The 24269-nt window shown below is 49.7% G+C and overlaps 1 protein-coding gene across 2 annotated transcripts; it reads left to right on the plus strand.

Annotated features, from left to right (window-relative positions):
- The first annotated feature begins 1148 nt into the window (after positions 1-1148).
- On the plus strand, positions 1149-22370 carry She (Src homology 2 domain containing E). Of its 2 annotated transcripts, XM_051157558.1 has the most exons (6): positions 1157-2054; positions 4215-4341; positions 14991-15296; positions 18369-18510; positions 19295-19414; positions 22010-22370. In XM_051157558.1, the coding sequence occupies exons 1-6, from the start codon at positions 1434-1436 to the stop codon at positions 22191-22193; spliced, it is 1500 nt and encodes a 499-aa protein (XP_051013515.1). In that variant the 5' UTR covers positions 1157-1433; the 3' UTR covers positions 22194-22370. The 2 variants fall into 2 exon arrangements, with proteins under 2 accessions (XP_051013517.1, XP_051013515.1); XM_051157560.1 differs by lacking the exons at positions 18369-18510; positions 22010-22370 and having other exon boundaries at positions 1149-2054; positions 19295-19413.
- Positions 22371-24269: the final 1899 nt, after the last annotated feature.

The raw sequence follows: 24269 nt of genomic DNA on the forward strand, positions 1-24269 counted from the left end.
CCGGGCGCCAGTGGCCCACGCCTATAATCCCAGCAGTCGGGAGGCAGAGGCAAGCGGAAGTCTGTGAGTTTGAGACCAGCCTGGTCTACAAAGCGGGTCTGGGACAGGCAAGGCTACACGAAGAAACTCTATCTCTGGGGGGGGGGGGGAGAAAGAAAGAAAGAAAAAAAGATAGCTAGAAGGAATAGAGAAAATCACACCTCTGAGATCAGTAATCGAAGTCTATCAAAAGCCGCCCGAGGCTGAAGGCTTGGTTGGGTTGATAGAGCGCTTGTCTAACAAGCACGACGCCCTGGGTTCCATCCTCAGCACCATACGGAATTCACAGAGGTGGCACACCGTGTGACATCCCGCGGAAGTTCAAGGCTTTCCTCCAAAACGCAGAACTGGAGGCAAGTTTGGGTTACAGAGGGTCCTATTGGAGGAGTAGAAGATAGAGAGAAGCTGGTGGGAGAGAAGAGGGACGGGCGGGGGGGGGGGGGGAGGGAAAGAGGGAAAAGAAGGAGGGGAGGGAAAGGAAGAACAGCGGCACCATAGGAGTATCAGGTCATGCGGACTTGGTATTTTGGCCTGTATCCGGAAAGAGAAAAAGACACATTTTCTGACTCAAAAGTCCGCACGTCTACCAGTGAAGACTTGTAAGCAACTGCCATGTTTCTTTTCTTCAAACGAAATTATTTAGCTTCGCGTTCATATTTAATCTTTTTAACGAAAAAGCTTTGAAATTCCTTTAAGGAGAGAGCGAGAATGAGAGAACGAACGACTGGGAGTGCGCGCTGAGGCATCTCTGCGCGGAGCCGGTCGGGGCCACCAAGCTCTTCCCCCAACAACGCCTCCGGAGTCGGGGGGGGGGGGCTGTCACCCCCTCGCCGATCCCGCGGCCCAGGCCGTCCCTGCGCTAGCCTCTCGGGTTCCCTCGCTGCCGCCTAGCCGAGCTTCGAGCCTTCGCCGCTCACGCGCCCCGCGACGCGCGTGCGGGCGCTCACGACAACCGTCCCTGAGCGCGACTCCAGGTAACTTCTCCCTGCACAGGTCCGATCTGTATAAAGGGGGACTGCCCAGCGAGGCCGAGCTGGGCTCGGTGCGAACGCGTGGGGGGGCCCCCACCCCACCCCCCGGCGCCAGCGAGGGAGGGGTGCGGCCGTCCGTCCTGTGCGTCCACCACGGGGCGGGCGCCCGGCACTGCGGCCGCCGTTGTCCCTGGGAGTGTGGGCAGGGCTGTCGGGGGCTTCCGTGAGCTCGGCCTCGCCCACCTCAAGAGGAAAAGCAGGGGAAGCCCCGGCGCCCGCCAGCCCCAAGCGGTGGAGCGGAGAGGACACGGCGGTCCAGTCACCGCGCCCGTCCAGCTTTGGGCAGAGGGGTCCCACCCTGGCCGGCGCGCCCGTCCACCGGCCACGAGCCTCGCGGCGGCTTCCAGCGCCCAGCCCCGGGGAATGCAGCGATCCCTGGCCCCTGGCGCCCCTCGGTGTCTCGGCTGGGCCTCCTCGTTCGTCTGCTCCGTGGCCTCGACGCTCCCGGGCCCCTTGATGGCGGCGAAGTGGTTCAAGGAGTTCCCCCTGACTCTGAAGACCGCGTCCGAGCGCGCCAGGCCCGGGGGCGCCGGTGGCAAACCGCGCAAGAACTCGGAGACTGGCGGCGCGGCGCCCACCCCGGGCAAGGGTCGCAAGAACTCAGCGGCCGAGCTGGGAAGCAGCAGGGCGGGCAGCGGACCCCCAAAGGACAGCCGGCTGTCCCGGGACAGCCTGCAGGGTCTGATCCAGGCCGCGGCCGGCAAAGGCCGTAAGAACTCCCGGGTCACCGCCACCGCCACCGCCGCCGCCTCCACCACCACCGAGGAGGAGCCCCCCCGAGGCGCGGTGGCCAAGAGCGCGGGCTGCAGCACCTACATCAGCAGGCTCATCAAGGTGGACACGCAGGAGAAGAATGGTAAGAGCGGCTACCCGGGCAGCGGCAGCACCAGCAGCTCCAGCAGCTCCTCTTCCTCTGCGTCCTCTTCCCCATCCTCCCTGGGCCCCGAGCTGGACAAGGCCAAGATAATGAAACAGCAAGACACGGTAAGAATACAGCACCTTTACCCCACCCCTTAGTGCGAGGGTGTGGTGGTACACGGGAACCCGCTGCGGGTCAATATTTTTTATGCTTAAGGGAAGTTGAAGATCTTTTCTAAGGTCCTTGTGCCCATTCGTACTCCCAAGTGACCCTTCAAAAAGCATATTAGACTTACTTTCTCTTGGAAAAATTCCCACCCGGGGCTTGGAGGCTTTGCTAACAAGGTTTGTTGTGGTTGGTTTTGACGAGTGGTTTACAAGAGCATTTGAAGGGAAAGGAAATAAATTGGCCTTCTTATGGGCCTGGTGTATTTCGGTTCTTGTTTACGAGTTTGACATCAAGGGGTCTAGCTTGCATATGGCTTACATCTCTTAAGCACGCAGAACGGCAGCGAGTAGCCTGTGAGCTGTCAAGTGCGGACCTCCCATCTTCAGCTCGTGTTTCAGCACCGCCATTCATTCTGCGGATATTTGCTGTGCTACAGACACACAGAGTCAGGGCCATGGACACTAAGGGGTGTTGGGGGTACAGTCCCTAACAAGGAAATGCCCTTAAGGAAATGACAGATCAGGAGAAAAGAAGGTGTTTCCTGCATCTTAGTCACCAGAGGGCTTCTGGGTACTGTCCAGTGTGGGAAAGGTAAGGGGGTTGGGGGTGGGGTGGGCCTGTCAGCCTATCCTCTGTCCTTGCAGGGCAGGGCTGGCTTTCTATCTTGTGAGAAATGTAGGAGAGGAGCCCTCCTACCCAGATTTTGCTTTTGTTTTTCGGTTGGTTGGTTGGTTGGTTTTTCGAGACAGGATTTCTCTGTATAATAATAACCCTGGCTGTCCTGGACTCGCTTTGTAGACCAGGCTGGCCTCCAACACACAGAGATCCACCTGCCTCTGCCTCCCAAGTGCTGGGATTAGAGGTGTGCACCACCCCGCCTGGCTCCCATCCAGATTTTAGACTTCAGCCTGAGCAATACCTTCCTGGCCAGGGGCTTTAATCTCCTCTTTAAACAAGCTGCCTACCTACGCGCTCAGGAACTTGTGGCACATGTAAGGTGGCATATATTGGGCATCTCTGTTCATTCCTCCATTCAGGCGTTTACAGAGATGTTGAGTGGGCCTGTCCTGTGCCAGGCCCTGAGCAGAGCCACGGAGAGATGGATGTGGAGGCATCTCATATGTAACCGGGTGGCATGCCTCACTGTTGGGCGAGACCCTCACAGCAACCTTAAAGGCAAGGACCGCGTGCACATGCCACAGTCTGACTTACCTGCTGTAACTAAGCTATAACGCATGCAGCGGCTGTCAAGGAGATGGGTCGGGGTGTGTGGTGGTCACAATCCTCTGTTATGGGTGTCACTTTCCGGCAGCTGAAGTTTCTTAGGCTGTCTTCACCAAGGGGGAGGAGTTATCCGGTCTGTTCCTCTCTGTTCATTTCTCCTTAACCGTTGGATTCTTTCCTCGGGCTCCTGTAGTGCTTTGTGAGCTTTCTAGGGAACATTCTGTCAAACCATGGAGCAGAGCTCTGGCTCCCTCTCTGAAGAGGGTTCCTCACTGGTGTCACCCAGACACTGCACATCGGAATGACTGTGCGCAAAGCACTTCTCCAGGCACCCTGCCCATGCTCTTCGACACAAATACCATCAATTCCATCTGTTGTGTAGCCACTGGATCCCGCTCCCTGTGGGTCACGGAACCCGGAATTCTGCTAAGCTGTGAAGCCTGTCTCTTTGGAGCTTGTAGAACTCCCTTGAGGCCAGGAGGCAGGGCTTGGGTTCACTCTGACTTGACTCAGCATTGTGCGGGAACTGGCTCACTGGGCTGTACGGCTTAGCTGACAGGAGCTGGGAGGACTCAGAGCTCTCAGTGTGTGGCGGATCAATTCTTCTTACCCATGGAAGCCACAGATACCCTCCACGTCCCACTGCCCACACTGCCACCCTCTAACTTACAAGAGCAAGAGTTTTGGTAAATTGTCACAAATCAAAAAAAAAAAAAAATTTTTTTTTTGTTTTAAGTTTGTCTGACAGAGAGATATGATCAAATACCAAAACTGCCCCAACTAACGAGCGATGTTGACTCCTTGGGCCTGTAGAGGATTTCAGTAGCCATTTCAGTGCTGTTGCCATTTTCCTGTCTGGGAATCCTCAGCAACTATCCTTTCTTATTGGGCAGGTCATCATTTTAGAAGACTATGCTGACCCGTATGATGCGAAACGGACAAAAGGCCAAAGGGATGCAGAGAGAGTGGGTGAAAACGATGGCTACATGGAACCGTACGACGCACAGCAAATGATAACAGGTTTGTTACTAGGCTCTGCTTCATGAGGGCAAACGTATCAGTCTCGCTTTGAGTGTTAGAGAATTGTAACCAGGGCTGGGCGTAGTGGTGGCGCACACCTCAAATAGCAGCACTTAGGAGGCAGAGGCGGGCGGGTCTCTGTGAGTTCAAGGCCAGCCTGGTCTACACAGTGTGTTCCAGGATAGCCAGGGCTATGTAGAGAAAGCCTGTCTCAAAAACGAGAGGGGGGGAGGGGGAGAGAGAGAGAGAGAGAACAAGAAATGAAAAAACAAAGATGGATAGATGGATAAATGGGTGGATGGGTGGATGGATGGAGGGATGGAGGGATGGAAGAGAGCGATCTAAGCAGGTCCTGCCTACTGGAAGAAACAGAAATTAGAGTAAAATCTTAAAGGGAATTTTCCTAAATGCCTTTTAGTGTCTTTCAGAGTTATAAGAATTTGAAGAGTTTTGTCTTTTCTAATTTTGTGCAAGATGGCACTTGAGAATCTCTCAATATGTAACCTTCACCTTCTAAAATAGTTGATTAACTTTATTTGGGGATACACACGGCACTGAGTGGGGATGGAGGGCAGATGGCAACTTGGGGAGGCAGTTCTCCTACCTTGTGGGTCCCAGGGATCAAAGTCAGATTGTCACACCAGGCTTTGTGGCAGGTACTTTTACCCGCTGAGCTGTCTCACTGGCCTCATGGTCCCCAGCTTTTAAGGTTGTTGATAGACATTTCTTGGCCATCCTTAATGGGAGTCATAAGTCAGCACAAATACATACTTAAGGGATCCAATTAGCAAACATTTGCAGTTGTAATATAGTGTGTGTGTGTGTGTGTGTGTGTGTGTGTTAGAAGATTTATCCCAAATTTTTCAGCATTGAAACAAAACAATTAATTACTAGGGACTAACTAGTTAACAATCACCGTCAGCCATTCCAGGCAAGCCCCATAAAACCAAACTAATCTTGTCGCTTTCAAGTCCCAGCCATTCCAGTCTGTGGGCTAAGAACCTCTCTTGTCAGCTTTAGTGTAGTCTTTCCCTTTTCCCCAGTTCTTGTAAGTTGATATAAGCAGTTCTCAAGCAAATCATCAAGCCTGCCGTCCATATTTACTTGGGAATTTTAAAGTAAACAATTGTACTAAAGTTCCTCGAGCGCCTATACTAAAAGCTGTGGTTATTGAGTGCTGATGGCCGGAGCACCCCCTTCACGCCTGGAAGACTGTTAAAAATGAAGCTGACAGCGGCAGAGCTCTCTAGCTCTGGCTGGGCAAGCCCATCCCTGCAGAGGCAAGCAGAGAGGTAACTGTCACACCCTGGAAGGCCAAGACAGGCTCCGAGTGATCTGAGCAGTGACAGGAAAGCTCAGCTCTGCTTCCTGCTTCCCTGCTCACGGAGATAAGGCACCACTCTGGGGAGGGTGTGCCCTGGCCAGGCTGTGACCCTGCAGGTCACCGGACTGTGGCCTCTAATGAAATCTGTGAATGAAAGGAAGTGAAAATGAATTTAGTGACTTTTACAAAATATCAGTGGCTTAAAGGAATAAGGGAAAGGATTGGCTTTCACATGCAGCCAAGGAAAAGTGTTTTCTTTCCGTTTTATTCTTTTACTTTTTATTTATTTTTAGAATTTTATACGTAAGTACAATGCATCATGGTCGCACCCACCCCTCCCCTCAGCTCCTCCTGTGTCCTCACCCCACCTCTCTCAAATGCACGGCCTCTTCTTCTATTACGTAAATACTAGATGGCATGTAAGCATAAAACCTACTGCATCCAGAGTAGTGTTGCCGACGTGTATATGGGCATAGGGCTGACCACTGGGACATGGGCATCCTACGGAGGACTTGTCGCTCACTGGAACTGACTCCCTCTTTTAGCAGCCATGGATTTTCTGTAGCTTCTCAACTTGTGGGGTTAGGGAAGGCTTGCAAACCATGATGTGTTTACTAGTGTGGCCTTGAGCAAGCAGACACAGCCACCGAGAGTCCATGAGTTCAGCATCCCTGCCAGGCCCAGAGATAGTCCTCCTGGTCCTCTGGCTCTTACAATCTTTCCTCCTCTTCTTCCACAGTGTCCCCTGAGCCTTGGGTGTAACAGTTGTGTTATATATAGATGCCTCTTTGGGATATGAGCAGTCCACACTCGCGTGTTACCTGTTTTAACCAATTGTGGTTCTCCGTAGCAACAAATGCCTAATGCAAAAAGGATCTTCTTTAATGGGGCAGTGGTGGCGCACGCCTTTAATCACAGCCCTCGGGAGGCAGAGACAGGCAGATCTCTGAGTTCGAGGCCGGCCTGGTCTACAGAGCAAGTTCCACGACAGCCAGAGATACACAAAGAAACCCTGTGATGAAACCCAGCATCCTCACCAAAAGAAAAAAAAAAAAGAAAAAAAAGAAGAGACAGACAGAGAGAGAGAGAGAGAGAGAGAGAGAGGAAAAAGAAAAGTAGCTTCTTTGATGGGGCTCAGAACTGTCCAGGAGTGCATGCAGCTGCCTCCCTAATGCTCCCCGCCTCCCCTGCTCTGTGCTTGGGATTTGAACCTGTGACTTTGAGAGTCTTAACAGTGCTTTACAACTGAACTGCATCCTCATTTAATCACCACAAAAGCTGTCTAAAGGGACTGTAGTCCTCCCCTGTTGTTAATAGGTGGAAAACAAGGCTTCTTTAGGCTTGTCCCACTTGCAAGACATTTTATTTGGTGGTGGGTCAGGTGCCTGCTACAGTTCATGTGTGGAGATCAGAGAGCAGCCTGTCTGAGTTAATTCTCTCCTACAGTGTGGCTTGTAGGGAGTGAACCCCTGTCCATTGGAAGCAGGCCCCAGCCAAGCCATCCTGACACACCCATACAGTTCTGTTTTTTTTTAAAAAAAGAGATAATATCTGCTCACTACGGTTTTTAAACATTTTTGTTTGTTTGTTTGTTTGCTTTTGTTTTTCAAGACAGTGTTTCTCTGTGTAGCCCTGACTGTCCTGGAGCTCACTCTATAAACCAGGCTGGTCTTGGATTTACAGGTTCACCTCCCTCTGCCTCCTGAGTGCTGGCGTTAAAGGCGTGCGCACTGCCATACTTAGCAAGGTCTGTTCACTATGTAGCCCAGGCTGGCCTTGCATTTAAAGCAATTTTCTTGTGCACCAGCCCCCAAGCCCTGAGGTCACAGGCAAGAGCTTCTATGCCTGCTATCTGGGTTGTTTCTGGTTGTTTGTTTCGAGGGAGGGTCTTGCTGTATAGCGATGCTGCCCTTGAGCCCACTGCTCTCTGTCTTCCTCAGCCTTCCCGGTGCCGAATTACAATCTCTTGCCTGACTTCACAAAACTTTTTCAAAGACAAATGAAGAATCTGAGTTGTGATCCGCCACTCCAAATTGAGCGCCCTGTTCCCAGTGCCACACAGCCCTGAAAAATCTACTTGGAAATAACACCTGCAAAGGCATTACAAACTCAACCCAAAGCTAAGGCTATCTCTCTGCTCAGACTCACGTGATACACCAAAATGAAAACTGAGCCTGGGGTAGTGTCATCTACCTGTAAGCCCAAGACTGGAGAGTCTGAGACAGGAGGATAGTGATTTCAGGGCTAGCCTTGGCTATACACCGAGTCATTGTTCCCCCATCTACCTACCAAAGAAATAAAAAATGTCCATTATGAGATAAATATAATAAGCTGTGCATGGTGACACACACCTTTAATCTCAGTGCTTAGAGACAGAGCCAAGCTGATCTCTGAGAGTTCAAGGCCAGCCTGGTCTACAAAGCAGTTCTAGGCCAGTCAGGGCCACATAGTGAGACCCTATCACATACATACATACATACATACATGCATACATACATACATACATACATATGTGAATATTTAGTGTTTAATATTTGAGCATTTGTAAGGTCTTTGCTTTGTTTTAAACAGTATGGGTAAATCAAATTTAAAATATAAGATTAATTTATTCAATGGTAAGTGAGTTCAAATTTATTAATAATGTAGCTTACTAACTTTCAACAAGGTATTGGTGGCACAAGCCTGTAATTCCAGTATTCAGAAGGCAAAACAGGATGATTAGGATTAAGTTAAACACCACCCTGTATTATATTTATAGTTCTGGTCCAGACAGTGGGATCCTGTCTCAAAAAGAAGATAAAACCAGGCAGTGGTGGCGCACGCCTTTAATCCCAGCACTCAGGAGGCAGAGGCAGGTGGTGGATCTCTGTGAGTTCGAGGCCAGCCTGGTCTACAAAGGGAGTCCAGGACAGCCAGGGCTACTACACAGAGAAACCCTGTCTAAAAACAACAACAACAAAACAAAACGAAACAAGAATTTACACACAAATGCTCCTTGAAGGTTATCCAAAGGATTGTTAATGAATACAGGACGGGGCACAGGAAACCTGTCTCTTTTCAGCTAAAGTGCCAGAGCATGTTCCCTGAGCAACTGATACATGTGTTGTGTGTAATTTAGCAGTGCAGCTTTTAGCCACGGAATTGAGACTTCCACCTGAGCCCCAGGCTTTAGGAGTCTCTCAGACAGCTGGCAGTTAGCATGAGGATTCTTCCCATAGAGCTTTGGGGAGCCAAACTTGCCAAATAACCTTACCAAATGCCCCAACACCAGTGTAAAGGCAGAGGCTGTTAAACAGCCAAGGAAATCTAGGTCCAGAAGAATTAGTTTGACCAGGTCACTCGGCCGGCAGCCTGTGGCTTTGACTGCTGAACTCTCATCAAAGATTGTTTTTAAAATTTTGCTTTGCCACCAAGTGATTTTACTGGTTTGTTTAAATAGTCAGGTCTGTGGGACAACCTCAGTGTGTGGGTCTGCATGTTTAGAAACTATTACAGGAAAAAAAAAATTCATACGAATTCTTTAATTTTCCTTGGTGCTGGAGATTGAAGTCAGGGCCTCACACCTGCTGGGAAGTGCTCTGCCACTGAGCCACACCTCAGCCCAGTCTCTAATCTGTCTCTCCTTGGTAAATGTCAGGGTGTACAGACTGTATCTATTTCCCTTTGTTGAGTGGCTTGAGTTAGCACATAGGAAAACGCTGACCACATTAGGAGCTGAGCACCTGGTAGAAGACCCAGGTAAGACCACTGTGCAACAGCCCTGTTCCTGACTCCAAGAGGAAAACAGAGCTTCATGAGGCCAGCTGCCGGTTGAGTGACTTTGGAAACATGAGAGCGATTCGGAGAAAGATATATTATTTGGAATCATAACTGAAATATTACATGTGTGGCTGGAGAGATGGCTCAGTGATTTAGAGCACCTCCTGCTCTTCCAAAGGACCCGGGTTTGGTTCCTAGCACCCACATGGAACGCAAGCCTGGCTGTAAGTTATTCGGCCAGGGGACCTGGCGCCCTCTTCTGGCCTCAACAGTCACTGCATGCTCATGGAGCACAAACACATGTGCGGCAAAAGCTCTATACACATAAAACAAAAATAAATAAATCTAAATTTTTAAATTAGAAAAATCTCTTAATGAGGAATTTTTTAAAAATAAAGATGCATACTAAGTAAAGTGTGGTAGACAGTGATAGGCCTCCCATTTGTACACCAGAATCTGTGACACCAAGGAGGGCCCCCTGTGAGATTCTGGGCGTGTCCCACTGTGCTGTACATGCCCAGCAAACACAGCCAGCATGACTGTTGAGAGAATCCTGCTTTTAAAGAGAATTCTGGCTAACATAGGGTGATAATAGCAGTTAAATTTGTTGCCAGGTGTAGGAGTACACTCCTGTAGTGCTAGTCTCTGGGAAGCTGAGGCAGGAGGATCCCTGCAACTTAGAAGTCAGCCACAGAGTGAGACCCTGTGAAAACAAATCTGTCAATAGTACATTAAGAAAGATGTTGGCCTCCTGCCACGTGCTGAGTGTAAATGGCTTAATTATGTGTGATGAGAACTGAGGGTTGGAAAGGGAAGTTTTCCAGCCCGTTAGGCTTTGTACAGATCAGTCCCACCAGTTTGGGGCAGCCCTGGGTCTCAGGGAGGCCGCAAAGGAGTGTTTATCTGCTGCCCAACCGCAGCACCCGGTTGTCTGCCACAGTAAATGGCCTCTATCGGCAGCCAGGGTGTAGCTTCCTCTCGCCATTTCCTCCTCCTCAGGCCCATTTCCTCTTGGAGTCAGCTCTGCACGTCAGGGGCTATTCTCCATGCAGGAAGGGTCGGCTAGCAGCCCTGTGATTGTTTCTGTTTCTATGGTGCCTCAGGTTGGGGACAGGCAGGTGTTGGAATGGACCTGCAAGGTTAAGGCCCTGGAAGGGGGAGGTGTCCAGCCTCTTTTCCGCCTAATTAAACGCTGTTTCAAACGATGTTTTACCAACATCTCTGCTCCCCGGGCCATGCAAGATGGAGCATTTTCAGCTGTGTGCTTTCCAGTTGGCCTCCTGTCCATTTCAAATGGGCAGGGGGTGCACAGGAGGGCCCCACTGCAAAGAAACACGGCACACGGATGTAAATCGCTCAAGGTGCCAATCACTGTGCCTCCTGTGAATGCAAGTCTGTTGGCATTTCCTTGTGAGCAGGGCCTCTACCCTAAGGATGGTCCATACAGCTCATGGGGGTGGGCAGGCTTGAAGCCAAGACATTTTTCTCTTTATGTCTACTTTGTGTGTTTGAGTGTTGCCTGCATGTACATACGTGCACCATGTGTGTGCCTGAGGAGTCCAGAAGAAGATGTCAGAAACTGGAGTTCCAAATGGTTGTGAGCCTCCATGTGCATGCTGAGAACCAAACCTGGGTCTTCTGCAAGAATGGCAAGTGCTCTTAGCCACTGAGCTGCGTCTCCAGTCCTGAAGCCGGGACCTTGGGGAGAGGATTTTCTAAACTGAGCATACATAAGCTCTGGTTAGAAACGTAAAAACTCTAAATCCATCCCGTAGGTTCCTTTGTGTGTTCTGCTTCCCTTACCCCCCACCCCCAGTTCTTGGGAAAGGTTTTTTTTTTTTTTTTTTTTTTTTTTTAAATGCCAGCCTTATCTCAACTGAACCAAGAACAGAGCATGTTTTTGTTTCTTGTTTTTCATAGCTACATCTAGAATAGGCAATGAAGAAAAAAACCATGGGGTTGAAAGTCAAGAGGCTAGGACAAAAGACACAGCTCTGGCCTCAGACAGCCTGGGCCCCTGACCTGGTGTGAGGTGAGCAGGGGACAGTCCTGCCAGCTACATTCACAGCATCATGTTTAGCTGTTCAGTAGAACACCTTACTAGTCTGTTCCATCTGGCTGACAGGCTGTATCCCACCAGTGAAGTCGGGTCCTGTGGAGGCAATCAGTGGCTAGATAAATGAATGTTGTAGTTCGCCCAGGTAACCCAGTGAGAGTCGACTTGCACGGAATTGGAGGCAGAGGTGGTGTCAGACAGGATCCAGAATCCCACAGATCCAAAACCTCACCCTAGAAATTAGTCATACACACACACACAGAGAGAGAGAGAGTGAGAGAGAGAGAGAGAGCTCGGAGCAGAGACAGAGACAGAGAGACAGAGAGAGAAAGAGACAGAGAGACAAGGTCTCACAATATAGCCCTAACTGGTCCAGAACTCACTATGTCAAGCAGGCTGACCCAGGACACACAGAGATCAGCCTTCCTCTGCCTCCTGAGTAGCTGAGACTACAGATATACATCAGCATGCCCGCTCTTTTTGGTTTTTGGCTTTTGGTTTTTGGTTTTTTGAGACAGGGTCTTTCTGTGTTAGCCTTGGCTGTCCTGGACTCATTTTGTATACCAGGCTGGCCTCGAACTCACAGCCGTCCACCTGCCTCTGCCTCCCAAGTGCTGGGATTAAAGGCGTGCACCACCACGCCCAGCTTAGTGGCCTTTTTAAAAGTAACTTTTTCTTTGTTATAGAACTTTCACTGAGTCAGTAACTCTCCGGGGACATCCTTTTCTCTGTTTTAATTTGTAGGAGGCCCTTCAGCGCTCATTGGCACAGCACTGCAGTCCTCTGATCCTGTTTGCCCCACCGTTCCTTCTCAACCTCACTTGCTTCTGCCAGCCACCCCTCGCTAGATTCCCTCGCCTAGCATTCTGCCATGGGCACGCTGTGCTTTCAGAATGCTGTGTTTACTCTCACAGTAATAGCAGCCGTCCCAGGCAAGAATCTCCTTGACACACACAGTGTTCTCATCCTGGACAGCCACCATCCCATCCCATCCCATCCCATCCCATTACACAGCCCTGTGTCCTGCCAACATAAGCAAGGCAGAGAGGCCCCTGCCCCAGGCCATCTCTGCCAAGTTGGAAACATATCTGTCAAAAACTAAGTCCACGGTGGTAAAAGCACAAGGCAAGAATGGGCCTGGCCTACCACAGTAGCTGGTGAGCTGTAGAACACAACTGTGTCTCTACAGTCAGAATCCCATTCTTGGCCGGGTGTGGTGGCGCACGCCTTTACTCTCAGCACTCGGGAGGCAGACACAGGTAGATCTCTGTGAGGTCGAGGCTAGCCTGGTCTACAAAGCAAGTTGCAGGAAAGGGACAGCCAGGGCTGTTACTCAGAGAAACCAATGATTTGCAAATGGTTTTGCACTGTGCATGGCATGATCCAAACTTCATGTCCTTGCCTTTAAAAGAAACTTCCAGAAGAGTTATGTACACCTGTGTTCAAGGCCGTTTTTTCTCTAAATAGCAGTCTCCAGGCCATCCTGGCCTACATGACGCCTTGTCTTTAAAAAGCAACAAAGATGAGGCTGGAGAGCTGGCCCAGCCATCAAAAACACTTGCCGCTTTGGCAGAGGACCAGAGTTTGATTCCCAGAACCCAAGTTCATCGGCTCAGAACTGTCTCCCGGTGATCTGGTGCCCTCTTCTGGTTTCTACAGAAACATACACACATAATTATAAACAAACCTTGAAATCTTTTATTTTAAAAATAGATAGATAGATAGATAGATAGACAGACAGACAGGCAGACAGGCAGACAGGGCTAGAGAGATGGCTCAGTGGCTAAGCATTCTTGGCTATTCTTCCAGAGGTCCTGAGTTCAATTACCAGCAACCACTGGGCTAGAATCCCTCGCCTAGCATTCTGCTATGGGCTCACTGCCCTTTCAGTCTGCTGTCCTCTTCTCTATACGCTGCTTTTACTCTCACAGTAATAGCAGCCGTCCCAGGCAAGAATCTCCTTGAAACACACAGTGTTCTCGCCCTGGACAGCCACCATCCCATCCCATCCCATCCCATCCCACAAATCCCAGCTCATGATTCAGTGCCCTCTTCTGATGTGCAGGCTTACATGCAAAGAAAGCACTCATACATACAAACATACACACACACACACACACACACACACACACACACACACATACATTCACACATCTTTTAAAAATAAAAAGACAGCAGCACTAATGACCCCACAGCTTGCTTCTCTGCACCTGTCCCTTCTCCAGCTAAGACCTTCCCCCAGTGCCTTCTGCTCCTCTGGACCTCTGCCTTTGAAACTCTCCTCTTGCTCCCCTGGACAGCAGTGCACCCCTTGTGTTCCCCACTGCCCTATCTTCTCCCATGCAGCTCCCTCCACTGGAAATGACCTTCTCCATCCGAGTCAGCTCATCCTCCATTTTTCTTCCACTTGGAGTCCATCCAAGCATGGTGTCAAAGAGTAAGGCTCCTAGCGCCCAGCTTCCTGCTTTCCACCCCAGGCCTTGCCACGTCCCAGTCTGGGTCATTTCCTTGAGCCCTTTGTGCTTTGGTTCTCTGTAACATGGGGGACACAGAAGTATTTATCTCACTGAGCAGCCCTGAGCATCAGGACCCTGAACAGCCCTTTGCCACCGGTGGGGCAGAGGCGGGAAGGGGCTGGGGATGGCTGCGGGGGGGGGGGGTTGGCGGGGGAAGGGGGTCCGGGAGTGTCACAGATTACTTTGTTTTCTACCATACACCTTTTATTTGGATGTATCCTTCAGTAATTAGCCCAAGTATACTTTGTAAATGTGTCTGGCTCCCACTGCTCTGAAAGTGTCTGTGTCTTAAGAACTCTGATGGTGGTGCACGCACATGCACGCACGCCTCCATCTCTGAACTCGGAAGGCTGAGGCAGGCAGATCTGTGAGTTGAAGGGCCAGCCTTGTCTACATGGTGAGTTCCAGATCAGCCGTGGGCTACATAGTGAGACCTGTCTCAAACACAAACCGGACGCAAATAGCTTTCCTGATGTATCGTGAGTGAGCAATGCTTTCAATACCATACGCAGCTAATTTTCCTCAAAATACTTCAGTCTGGGCTTCCTAACAAGCAGTATTATAGGAACGGAAGCAGGGTAGACTCAGGGCAGACACTAGACACCCTGCTACCCAGAGGCCCCTTCTCTACTACCCTAGAAGGCATCCTGCAGGCCACCTGCCCACAGGTGTCATCCCTCATCTTAGGCTTGGCCCGTTTGGCTGTGCAGAAGTCGTTTTCTTCTGATAGCTGTCTTTTTAGAATTGACACATGGCAACTGCACAGGCCGGGGACTGTGTGGAATCTCAGTTTGTGTGCATGTTGTGCAGTAGCCAGGAAAGCTCTGGAGCCTTCCTTTTGCTTCCGCAGCATGGCCCGGGAGTGGTCAGCCCAGACCAGGACAGTTTCGACATTCTGCCACCTCCCAAGGTTTCCTGGGTTATGCACAGGCCCCAAGCCACCTTTCCATGTCCATTTGAGGTGCTCTGTGTGACCTGTGTGCCCGGTTTTCAGAAATCAGACGCCGAGGTTCCAAAGACCCCCTGGTGAAGGCCCTGCAGCTGCTCGACGGCCCATGTGAGCCAGGGGAGAGCATAAAGGCGGAGACCACAGTCAAGAGACGCAACTCTAAGGACCTGCTGGGAAAGCCACCACAACTGTACGACACGCCCTATGAGCCTTCGGAGGGCAGCCAACGGGCAACAGAGGTGAAGGCACGGCCAGCAGACAGCAGGCTGCCAGAGGAGGATGATCGGCCTGCTGCTGAGTACGAGCAGCCCTGGGAATGGAAGAGGGAGCAGATCGCGCAAGCCCTGTCAGGTGAGGGTACAGCACCTGCCGCTCCAGGCCTTTTCATGCGAACACTTCGTACTTTTCAGAGCTGGCATGCAGCAGTGCTGCAGGCTCATGGGGCATAGTGTGGCGTTCAGTACATGTGTACCTTGAATGATGGTCAAGTGGGCACGGTGGACATGTCCACCCAGCATGAGGAGAGTACTGGTTACCAGAGGCTAAGGCAAGGGAGGAGGAAAGGAGAGGCTGGTCACTATGTCCAGTTCCAGAGGAGCAGCGACTCTGATGGCTGATGACAGAGGGCTCTGAAAGTGATCCATGCTTCATAGTCTCCAGGGGACTTCAAATGCGGCATCAAATCTTTCCTTTCTTTTTCTTTCCTTTCCTTTTTTTGTTTTTGTTTTTGTCTGTTTTGTTTTTGTTTTTTGTTTTTTGGTCTTTCAAGATAAGGTTTCTCTGTGTAGCCTTGGCCATCCTGGACTCGCTTTGTAGACCAGGCTGGCCTCGAACTCACAGCGATCCGCCTGCCTCTGCCTCCCGAGTGCTGGGATTAAAGGCGTGCGCCACCACGGCCGGCTCTCTTTTGTTGTTTTCATTTGTTTGTTTTGATGCAGGCTTTCATTACGTAGCCCATGCTGGCCTCAAACTTGCAATTTCTTGCCCCATTTCCTCAGTGAGGGTGTTCTCAGCATGTGCTACAATTCCCAGCTACAAACTGACTCCTTTAGAAAGATATTCCAAAGTAAAACCTAGATTGAAGGTAGAGGCACATCTTCAGTGTGGACCTTTTGTTGAGGGGCCAGAGAAGGCGTCTCTCATTTAGTTAGCTCAGGCTAGCTTCAAGTTCCCGGGCTCAACCTCACAGGCAGCTGGGACACAGGCACAAACTACCACATCCTGTTTGTGTGAAGGCTTTTAAGTAATTTAAGAGGAAAATGTATAAACAGGCTTTAAAAAAAAGAAAGAAAGAAAGAAAACCAGTGGGGGTAGGGGTGGTGCTGGAGCTTACATAGCTCAGTGGTTAAGAGCAATTACTCATTTTTCTCTTTTTTGAGACAGGGTTTCTCTGTGTAGCCTTGGCTGTCGTGGTCTCCTTTTGTAGACCAGGCTGGCCTCGAACTCACAGCAAGTCCACCTGCCTCTGCCTCCTGAGTGCTGGGATTAAAGGCATGCGCCACCATGTCTGGTTAGCAATTACTGATCTTGCAGAGGACCTGATTTAGTTCCCAGCACCCACATGGAGGCTCAGCCATCTGTAACTGCTACTGCCAAGACATGGTTTTTTCCATCTGGCTTTCACGGAATTTGCTTTGCCTTTGATTTAGAATTTTCAAGGCATCTTTCCCCCTTAACAATTAAATTCAATTAAAAGCAGAGCAAGTGTGCTGGTTGGTGGTGTGTGCCTGTAATCCTAGCACTCCCTACACAGCAGCAGGGGGGATGGCGAGTTCCAGGCCACCCTAGGCTGTATAAGAGTTTGTCTAAAAAAAAAAAAAAAAAAAAAAGTGGGGCTGGAGAGATGGCTCAGCGGTAAAAAGCACTGACTGTTCTCCCTAGAGGTCCTGAGTTTAATTCCCAGCAACCACATGGTGGCTCACAACCATCTATAATGTGATCTGATGCCTACTGTATACATAGTAAGTAAATCTTTAAAAAAAAAAAAAAAAAAAGTAAAGCCGATATGAAGTGCCTCTGTGCGTGTTCTCCTCTGCCTGTCCTGGGGTCTCAGCAGCTATGAGGCACCGTGTTATGGTTTTGTTTTGTTTCTGAGTGCTTTTTGTTTGTTTGTTTTCACTTTGTTGCCTCATAGTGGAACTTGCCACTGATTTTAAAGAAAGCAATGGGCTCCTGCATTTCACCAAGTGTGTGTATGTTTAGTCTCTGAGAATTTCATATGGGCTATTTTTACCATATTGTCTGCTGCCCTCCAGCTGCTCTTGGATCTTACGTCCTCTCCACCTACACAACTTCTCCCTTGAAAGGAAAGGAAAGAGCCGTTAAAAACCATAGAGTCCGGACCTGCAATCCCAGCACTCCAGCGGCAGAGACAGGCAGAGCTCTGCGAGTTCAAGGCCAGCCTGGTCTATAGAGCGAGTTCCAGGACAGCCAGGACTACACAGAAAAACCTTTCTCAAAAAAAGCAAAACAAAAACCGAAACCAACCAACCGAACAAAAACTCCCCCAAAGCACAGAGTCCCATTAGTGTTGGCCTGCTGCTCCCAAGCTGACATGGTGTGTGCTCTGGAGTGTGGCTGAAAGACTGGTTGCCTTCTCTTGATTAGCTTCGTGGCTAGGGCTCTAGGGCTCGGTCTCTGTGCTCCCTTCCCTCCTTCGTGCTGCCATCTTGTCTGGCTTGAGCTTGTGCAGGTCTTGTGTGTGTACCATCACAGTCTCCGTGAGTTCACAGGTGTCTGGCCCTGTGGTGCCTGCAAATGTGGTTTGATTACAATCACCTCCACATGAGGATCTCGCGGCCTTTCTGCCCCCTGGTCTGCTCAGATCCCTGAGCCTTGGTGAGAGTGTGTGATACAGATATCTCACTCAGGGCTGAGAGCTCCAGAATCACATACTAAATTTATGTCTACTCTTTAAAAAAAAAAAAAAAAAAAAGCCGGGCGTGATGACACACGCCTTTAATCCCAGCACTTGGGAGGCAGAGGCAGGCAGATCGCTGTGAGTTCGAGGCCAGCCTGGTCTACAAATGGAGTCCAGGACAGCCAGGGCTACACAGAGAAACCCTGTCTTGAAAAACCAAAAACATAAAAAAAATAAAATTAAACCAACCAACCAACCAACCAACAAACAAAAACCTTACTGTACATGGTTTTTTTAGAATAAAGTCCGTGCTGAAACACAAGTCTCTTCTTCTGTTCCCAAACTGTTTACATGGATGAGTCACTTCAAGAAAAGTGGTTGTATGAGGGCACTAGCCATGTAGTCAGATGTCCATCCGAGGGGGTGCACAGCTGTCTAGTGACACTCCTGTATATTACACCTAGCTTTAGGAAGAACTGTCTCTTCCCTGGGCTGAGGCAGGCATGAAGGTTACATGGCTGGCCTCTGTGGTCTCCGGTATTAAGTGACTGTCTTCCTTCCAGTCCAGTTTGAGGGATCTGATCGCCCTCCGGGCAAAGAGGAGGCAGGGAGACCGCACCACTGGCAGAAGACTTTGAAACCGACCCTGTCAGACCACGGTGACGGGGAGAAGGTGGACCCAAGCCTGGCCCTGGAAAAGCAGCCGTAAGTCTCCCTTGACCACTCTGTCACAGCCTGTGTGGAGTCCCCTGGTCCATATTGTACGATCCCTTTCATCTATGAGTTCTTGATCTACAAGGAACTTCTAAACACAGTGCATTGGCTCAGGATGGAAAGGTCTATATCCCAGAAAGATTCTTTCATCTTTTTTTTTTTTTTTTTTTTTTTTTTTTTTTTTTGAGACAGGGTTTCTCTGTGTAGCCTTGCCTGGCTTAGACTCCCTTTGTAGACCAGGCTGGCCTCGAACTCACGGCGATCCACCTGCCTCTGCCTCCCGAGTGCTGGGATTAGAGGTGTGCGCCACCACGCCCGGTTTAGGAAGGTTCTTTAAGCCTCCTGCCATGCAGAAGAGGAGCTTGCTTTGGTTTTATTTTATGATGTGAATTGTGCACATGCCTGATACACAAAGAGGCCAGAAGACAGCGTTGACTCCCATGGAACTGGAGCTATGGGTCGTTGTCAGCCACTGTGTAGGTGCTAGGAACTGGACCCAGGTCCTCTGTAAGAGCAATGACTTCTCTTAACCACAAAACCATCCCTCGGAGCTCTGGAGGGAAACATTTCAAACAACATGGCCGTGTCGGCCTGAAAGGCTCCGTGGACCAGGACCACTGCACTGTGTCTGTTTCCAAGTGTGAAACAGGATCTTAACCCAGGCTGTTGAGCATCTTCCAGAAAGTCCTTACAAACTGGGCCTCAGCTGGGTGACGCGCGATCTGGATTTGCACTGAGACACTCACGGCACTGTTTCTCGCCTCCCCCTGTTCAGTTGGTATCATGGCACCATCACCCGAGCTGAGGCTGAGAGCCGACTCCAGTCCTGCAAAGAAGCTGGTTACCTCGTCCGAAACAGTGAGTCAGGGAACAGCAGGTACTCCATTGCACTGAAGTAAGTGTCTGCGTCCCGTGGCCTCCTTGTCTGAAGGCAAGGGCTGCTAGGAGAGTCTTTCCTCCCTGGGAGTAGATGGGCAGTCAGAACAGGTATAATTTGAAGGTGGTTTCAGCTGGGGCGGGGATGATGAGCACTGAAAGAAAACAAAAGGCATTTACTTGGACAACAGATGGTTAAACTCTGTGATCAGGAAGCACAACTGATCCTGGATAAAGACGCCAAGATCAGTGACAGTCACGGTGCTCCTGTGTTCTTAATCACCAGATCTAAGACCTCTTAGAGAAATAATTCCTGATAAGAAAAGAAAGTGTCAGGGCTGGAGAGATGGCTCAGTAGTTCATCGCACTGGCTCCTCTTCCAAAGGACCTGGGTTCAATTCCCAGCACCCACATGGCAGCTCATAACCATCCTTAACTCTAGTTCCAGGGGATTTAGTGCCCTCTTCTGACTTCTGTAGGCACCAGACACGCACATGGTGCACAGACATATATGCAGGCAAAACACCCATACCATATAAAATAAATACTAATAAAAAAATGAATAGTGTCTGGGGTTGAGGCAATAGCTCAGGGGTAGAGTACTGGTCTATCATATACAAACCCCAAGTTTGTCCCCCAGCAGTGAAAAAAAAAAAAGTCAATAAAAAAATTAAAAGAGTGCAGTTTAATCTCGTCTGTGTTTTTTAAAGTTATGTTAATGAGTATTTGCCTCCATGTTTGTATGTGTAACTATGTGCATTTCTGGTACCCATGGAGGCCAGAAGAGGGCATCCGATCTCTTGGAACAGGAGTTAAAGATAGTTGTGAGCTGCCCCGTGGGTGCAGGGAACTGAACCCAGGTCCTCTGCAAGATCAACAAGTGCTACTAACCACTGAACCATCCCTCCAGTTCCCCTTACACACACACACACACACACACACACACACACACACACACACACACACTCGCTCACACACACACACGCTCACACACACTCACTCACACACACTCACTCACACACACACTCACACACACACTCACACACACTCACTCACACACACACTCACACACATACTCACACACACACTCACTCACACACACTCACTCACACACATACACACACACTCACACACACTCACTCACACACTCACTCACACACACACTCACTCACTCACTCACACACACTCACACACAGTCACTCACACACACACTCACTCACACACATACACACACTCACTCACACACACTCACTCACACACATACACACACACTCACTCACACACACACACTTTTTTGTTTGTTTTTCGAGACAGGGTTTCTCTGTGTAGCCTTGGCCATCCTGGACTCACTTTGTAGACCAGCTTGGCCTCAAACTCACAGCGATCCGCCTGCCTCTGCCTCCCGAGTGCTGGTTTGTTTGTTTGTTTGTTTGTTTTTGAGATAGGATTTCTCTGTGTGGCTCTGGCTGTCGTGGAACTCAGTCTACAGACCACACTGGCCTCAAGCTCACAGAGATCGGCCTGCCTCTACCTCCTGAGCGCTGGGATTAAAAGCCCGTGCCAACATGCTCAGCATTCTTTTTCTTTTTCTGAGACAGTGATCCCCCTGCCTCTGCCTCCCCAGTCAGAGAACTGCAGGCCTCTGTCAGCGCACCCAGCTTCAGACATTTTCCCTTCATTCCCTAGGGAGGATGAGGGACGTTAATAACTGTTTAGTCCTTGATTATTGTCAAAAGGCCAGCTGCATTCGGATGCTTGTCTCGTCTGTGAAGAAAGAAATGTTGAGTTGCCTGTTGCTCCCTCTGTCTAATTGTGCACAGAAAACTCACTTTTGCCCGGTGGGCCAGGCAGAGCACGCCTCACGGAAATTCTCATCAGTGGGGCTGTAGTGGATAGTCATTGTGAAGAGGCCTAACAGCACTTCCTTCCTGAGGAAGCTGAGCCCCTGCAGCTGAAACAATCAGGCTGGAAGGGAAAGGGGGAGGGGGGAGGGGCACATGAGCAATATGGCTCAGAAAATGGGATAGGCCACAAGACAATGCCAGGAACAGCCACTGTGCTCCCAAAAGCCACGTTTGGGATGAAATAGTTGAACCTTCAGTGCCAGCTGTCGTGATGTGCAACCAGGACTGGTCTTTCCTCACACCGGGAGTGGGGTGGGGGCAGTGGACAGTCACTGTTGTTATTACTATTAATGTGTTCCTTTTGGGAAAAATAAAGGAGAAAACCTTACATATCTTTTTAGCAGCAGAGAGGGGCTTGGGTCTGAGCTGTACAGAGGCGGCAGCAGGCTTGGTCTCATGCGCTTGTCGTATAATTTGGGCAGTAGAAAGGATTTATTTGGCTTTTTCCCTCCAGTCCTGACTGGACGTGTAATCCTTCCAGCCCTGACCGGATGTGGAACAAGGACAAACAAGTTGGGGTGCCACGCATTTAGGCTTAGAAGCGTCTATAAACACCCCACCGGTGTGCTGGCCGCTTGTCTGTATATGTGCAACGATTGCGAGACGGGAGAGAGCACCAGTCCATCTATTGCGAACCCAGCTGGGATGGGTTCCAGTGGGGATGGACACTCTTGCTTGCTCATTCATGCCTCCTTGTTTCTTTCCTTCAGGACTAGCCAAGGGTGTGTCCACATCATAGTGGCTCAGACGAAAGACAACAGATACACTCTGAATCAGACGAGCGCTGTGTTCGACAGCATCCCTAAAGTGGTACACTACTATTCCAGTGCAAAGTTGCCTTTCAAAGGGGCGGAGCACATGACGCTACTCCACCCAGTGCACAAGATTCACTAAGGTCCAGCCCAGCGCGAGCCCAGGCGCCCACCAGCCTCACGTGGACAGGACTCTCTCTCTGCTGCTGCACACCGGGAGTTGGGCACCTGGAAGTGAAGCAGTCTGTGGTCCTAGATCCAGGACGCGTGGTTCTGATCTGTTCTTTCTGTCCCTGCCATGTAGTTCTGATGTAAAAACACAAACAAAAACAAAAACAAAAAAACCTACCGCTCGCCTGTTGCCTTCCCTCTTGGGCTAGGAGTTCTGTTTGGGGTGTGACACTTGGGTAGATCTAGGACTCGGGAGCGAGGCACTGTTCTCTGGAGCGCCCAGCCTCTGGACTATGGAGAACCTGTAGGCCCTTACCACCGTAGGCTGGAAGGTCCTGCAGTGTGACCCACTCGTGGGGAAACGGATGGAGAGTGGGAAATGGGGACGACAGACGGGGAAGCTGCCGTTCTCGGGGTCCTGCTGCAGCTGTGGCCTTCACACAGCACCCAGAGCTTCACTGGAGGACTGTTTGCTTGGTCAGCCTACCTGAGAAAAGTATTTTGCTTTCTTGCTGTCTCTGGGTACCCTCGTCACTTGTCAGTACATCAGGACCACAGCAAAAATGGGATGGAGGATCCCAGATTAAGGTGTTAGCAGGACAATCGCGTGATAGCATCCTTGTGTGAGCCTGATGGTTACTAAGTGTACTCCAAAGATTTGGTTTCTGGTTTTTAAAAAAAAAAACTGTACAGAACCCAATAACTACTTTGTTATTGGATAATTACATAGCACATCAGACATCTTTTGTTTTCTCTTTGTGCATTTTAGTTGCATGAGATCATCTTTAGGTTTTCTTTCTAAAATTAGATTTGCTCTGTATTTTTAGCAAAAAATAATTTACAACAAGAATAGGATCCAATTGTATGGACTGAGTCACTGGTCTGTAATGACCCCCCCTTATGTACAAAACAAACCAACGTGTGCCTTACAGAAACCTTTTGAAAGGCACTGAGATTGGCTGTACTGCTCTCTGAGACGATGCAGCCTTGTATGTTTTCCCCTGTGATCTGTCTAGTGTGGAAAATCCCACAGGAGTGGCATGAGGTGAGCAAGTGCTACAGACAATGGGCAGGACCAGAGCTGGATGAACTCTTGCTCAAAGTTTGTAAACTGAGTCTCAAGACTGTTCTAGAGGCAATGCACTCACTACCCCCGGTGGAAAGTTAAAGTGTATAGCGTTATTCAGATGCACAAGAAATTCTTCTTCTTCTTCTTCTCCTCCTCTTCCTCCCCTTCCTCCTTCTCCTCCTCCAGGTCTGACTTCTTAGTAAAACACAGCTTCGTACTTAGCTTCATCGCTCAGCTGTCCTGGCTGAAACATGGGAAGGCTTTTGCTCCTGTGTCAGTGAAGATCTTAGCCAAAGGGTCGTGTGATGTTTTATTTTTGAAAGGGACTTTTCCTCCTTGGAGCAGTGATCTTCACCAAGGCCTGTTCTCGCAGTACTGACAATTGTTTCGGGCTGTGTGTGTGTGTGTGTGTGTGTGTGTGTGTGTGTGTGTGTTGCAGGGTGTTCGTTTTAACATTTTCAGCAGCCACAGTTCGAATTCCACCTAGCAAATGTTTATTATCTTGTATATGTGCAGTGCTCACTGTATTAAGCCTGTTCTTAGCTCGTCTTTCTGGCCACGATGACTTACTTTTTTGCTTAGCCTGCCTTACTCCTCAAAGGAAATCAAGCTGTTCTCTTGAACAGCAAGAACATTTAAAAATGTTACTGGGTGTGCAGGGACTAGGGACTCTGCTAAGTGCAGGTCTGACGTGTCATTGTCACCCGCTCGCCCAGGTGTGCTGCCTGTATATTTGCTTTTTGTGACTGGAAGTGGAGGAAACAGTTTGTATACAGTCGGTGTTTACGGTAGGGAGATAGGGGCTATAAAAAGCAAAACTACCCAACATTAGTGGGAGGCCAGGGTGAGGGGACGTGTTAAAGCTGCTATTTTCTTCTTGGGTTGTGACACAAGGAGACAGAAGGCAGGGAGCTCACAGCTGGGTGATGACATCAAGTACGCTGGGTTCTAAAACAATTAGACCCAACAGGGTGTCCT

Source organism: Acomys russatus, chromosome 15, assembly GCF_903995435.1.
Source record: "Acomys russatus chromosome 15, mAcoRus1.1, whole genome shotgun sequence".
In the NCBI taxonomy this organism is placed as follows: domain Eukaryota; kingdom Metazoa; phylum Chordata; class Mammalia; order Rodentia; family Muridae; genus Acomys; species Acomys russatus.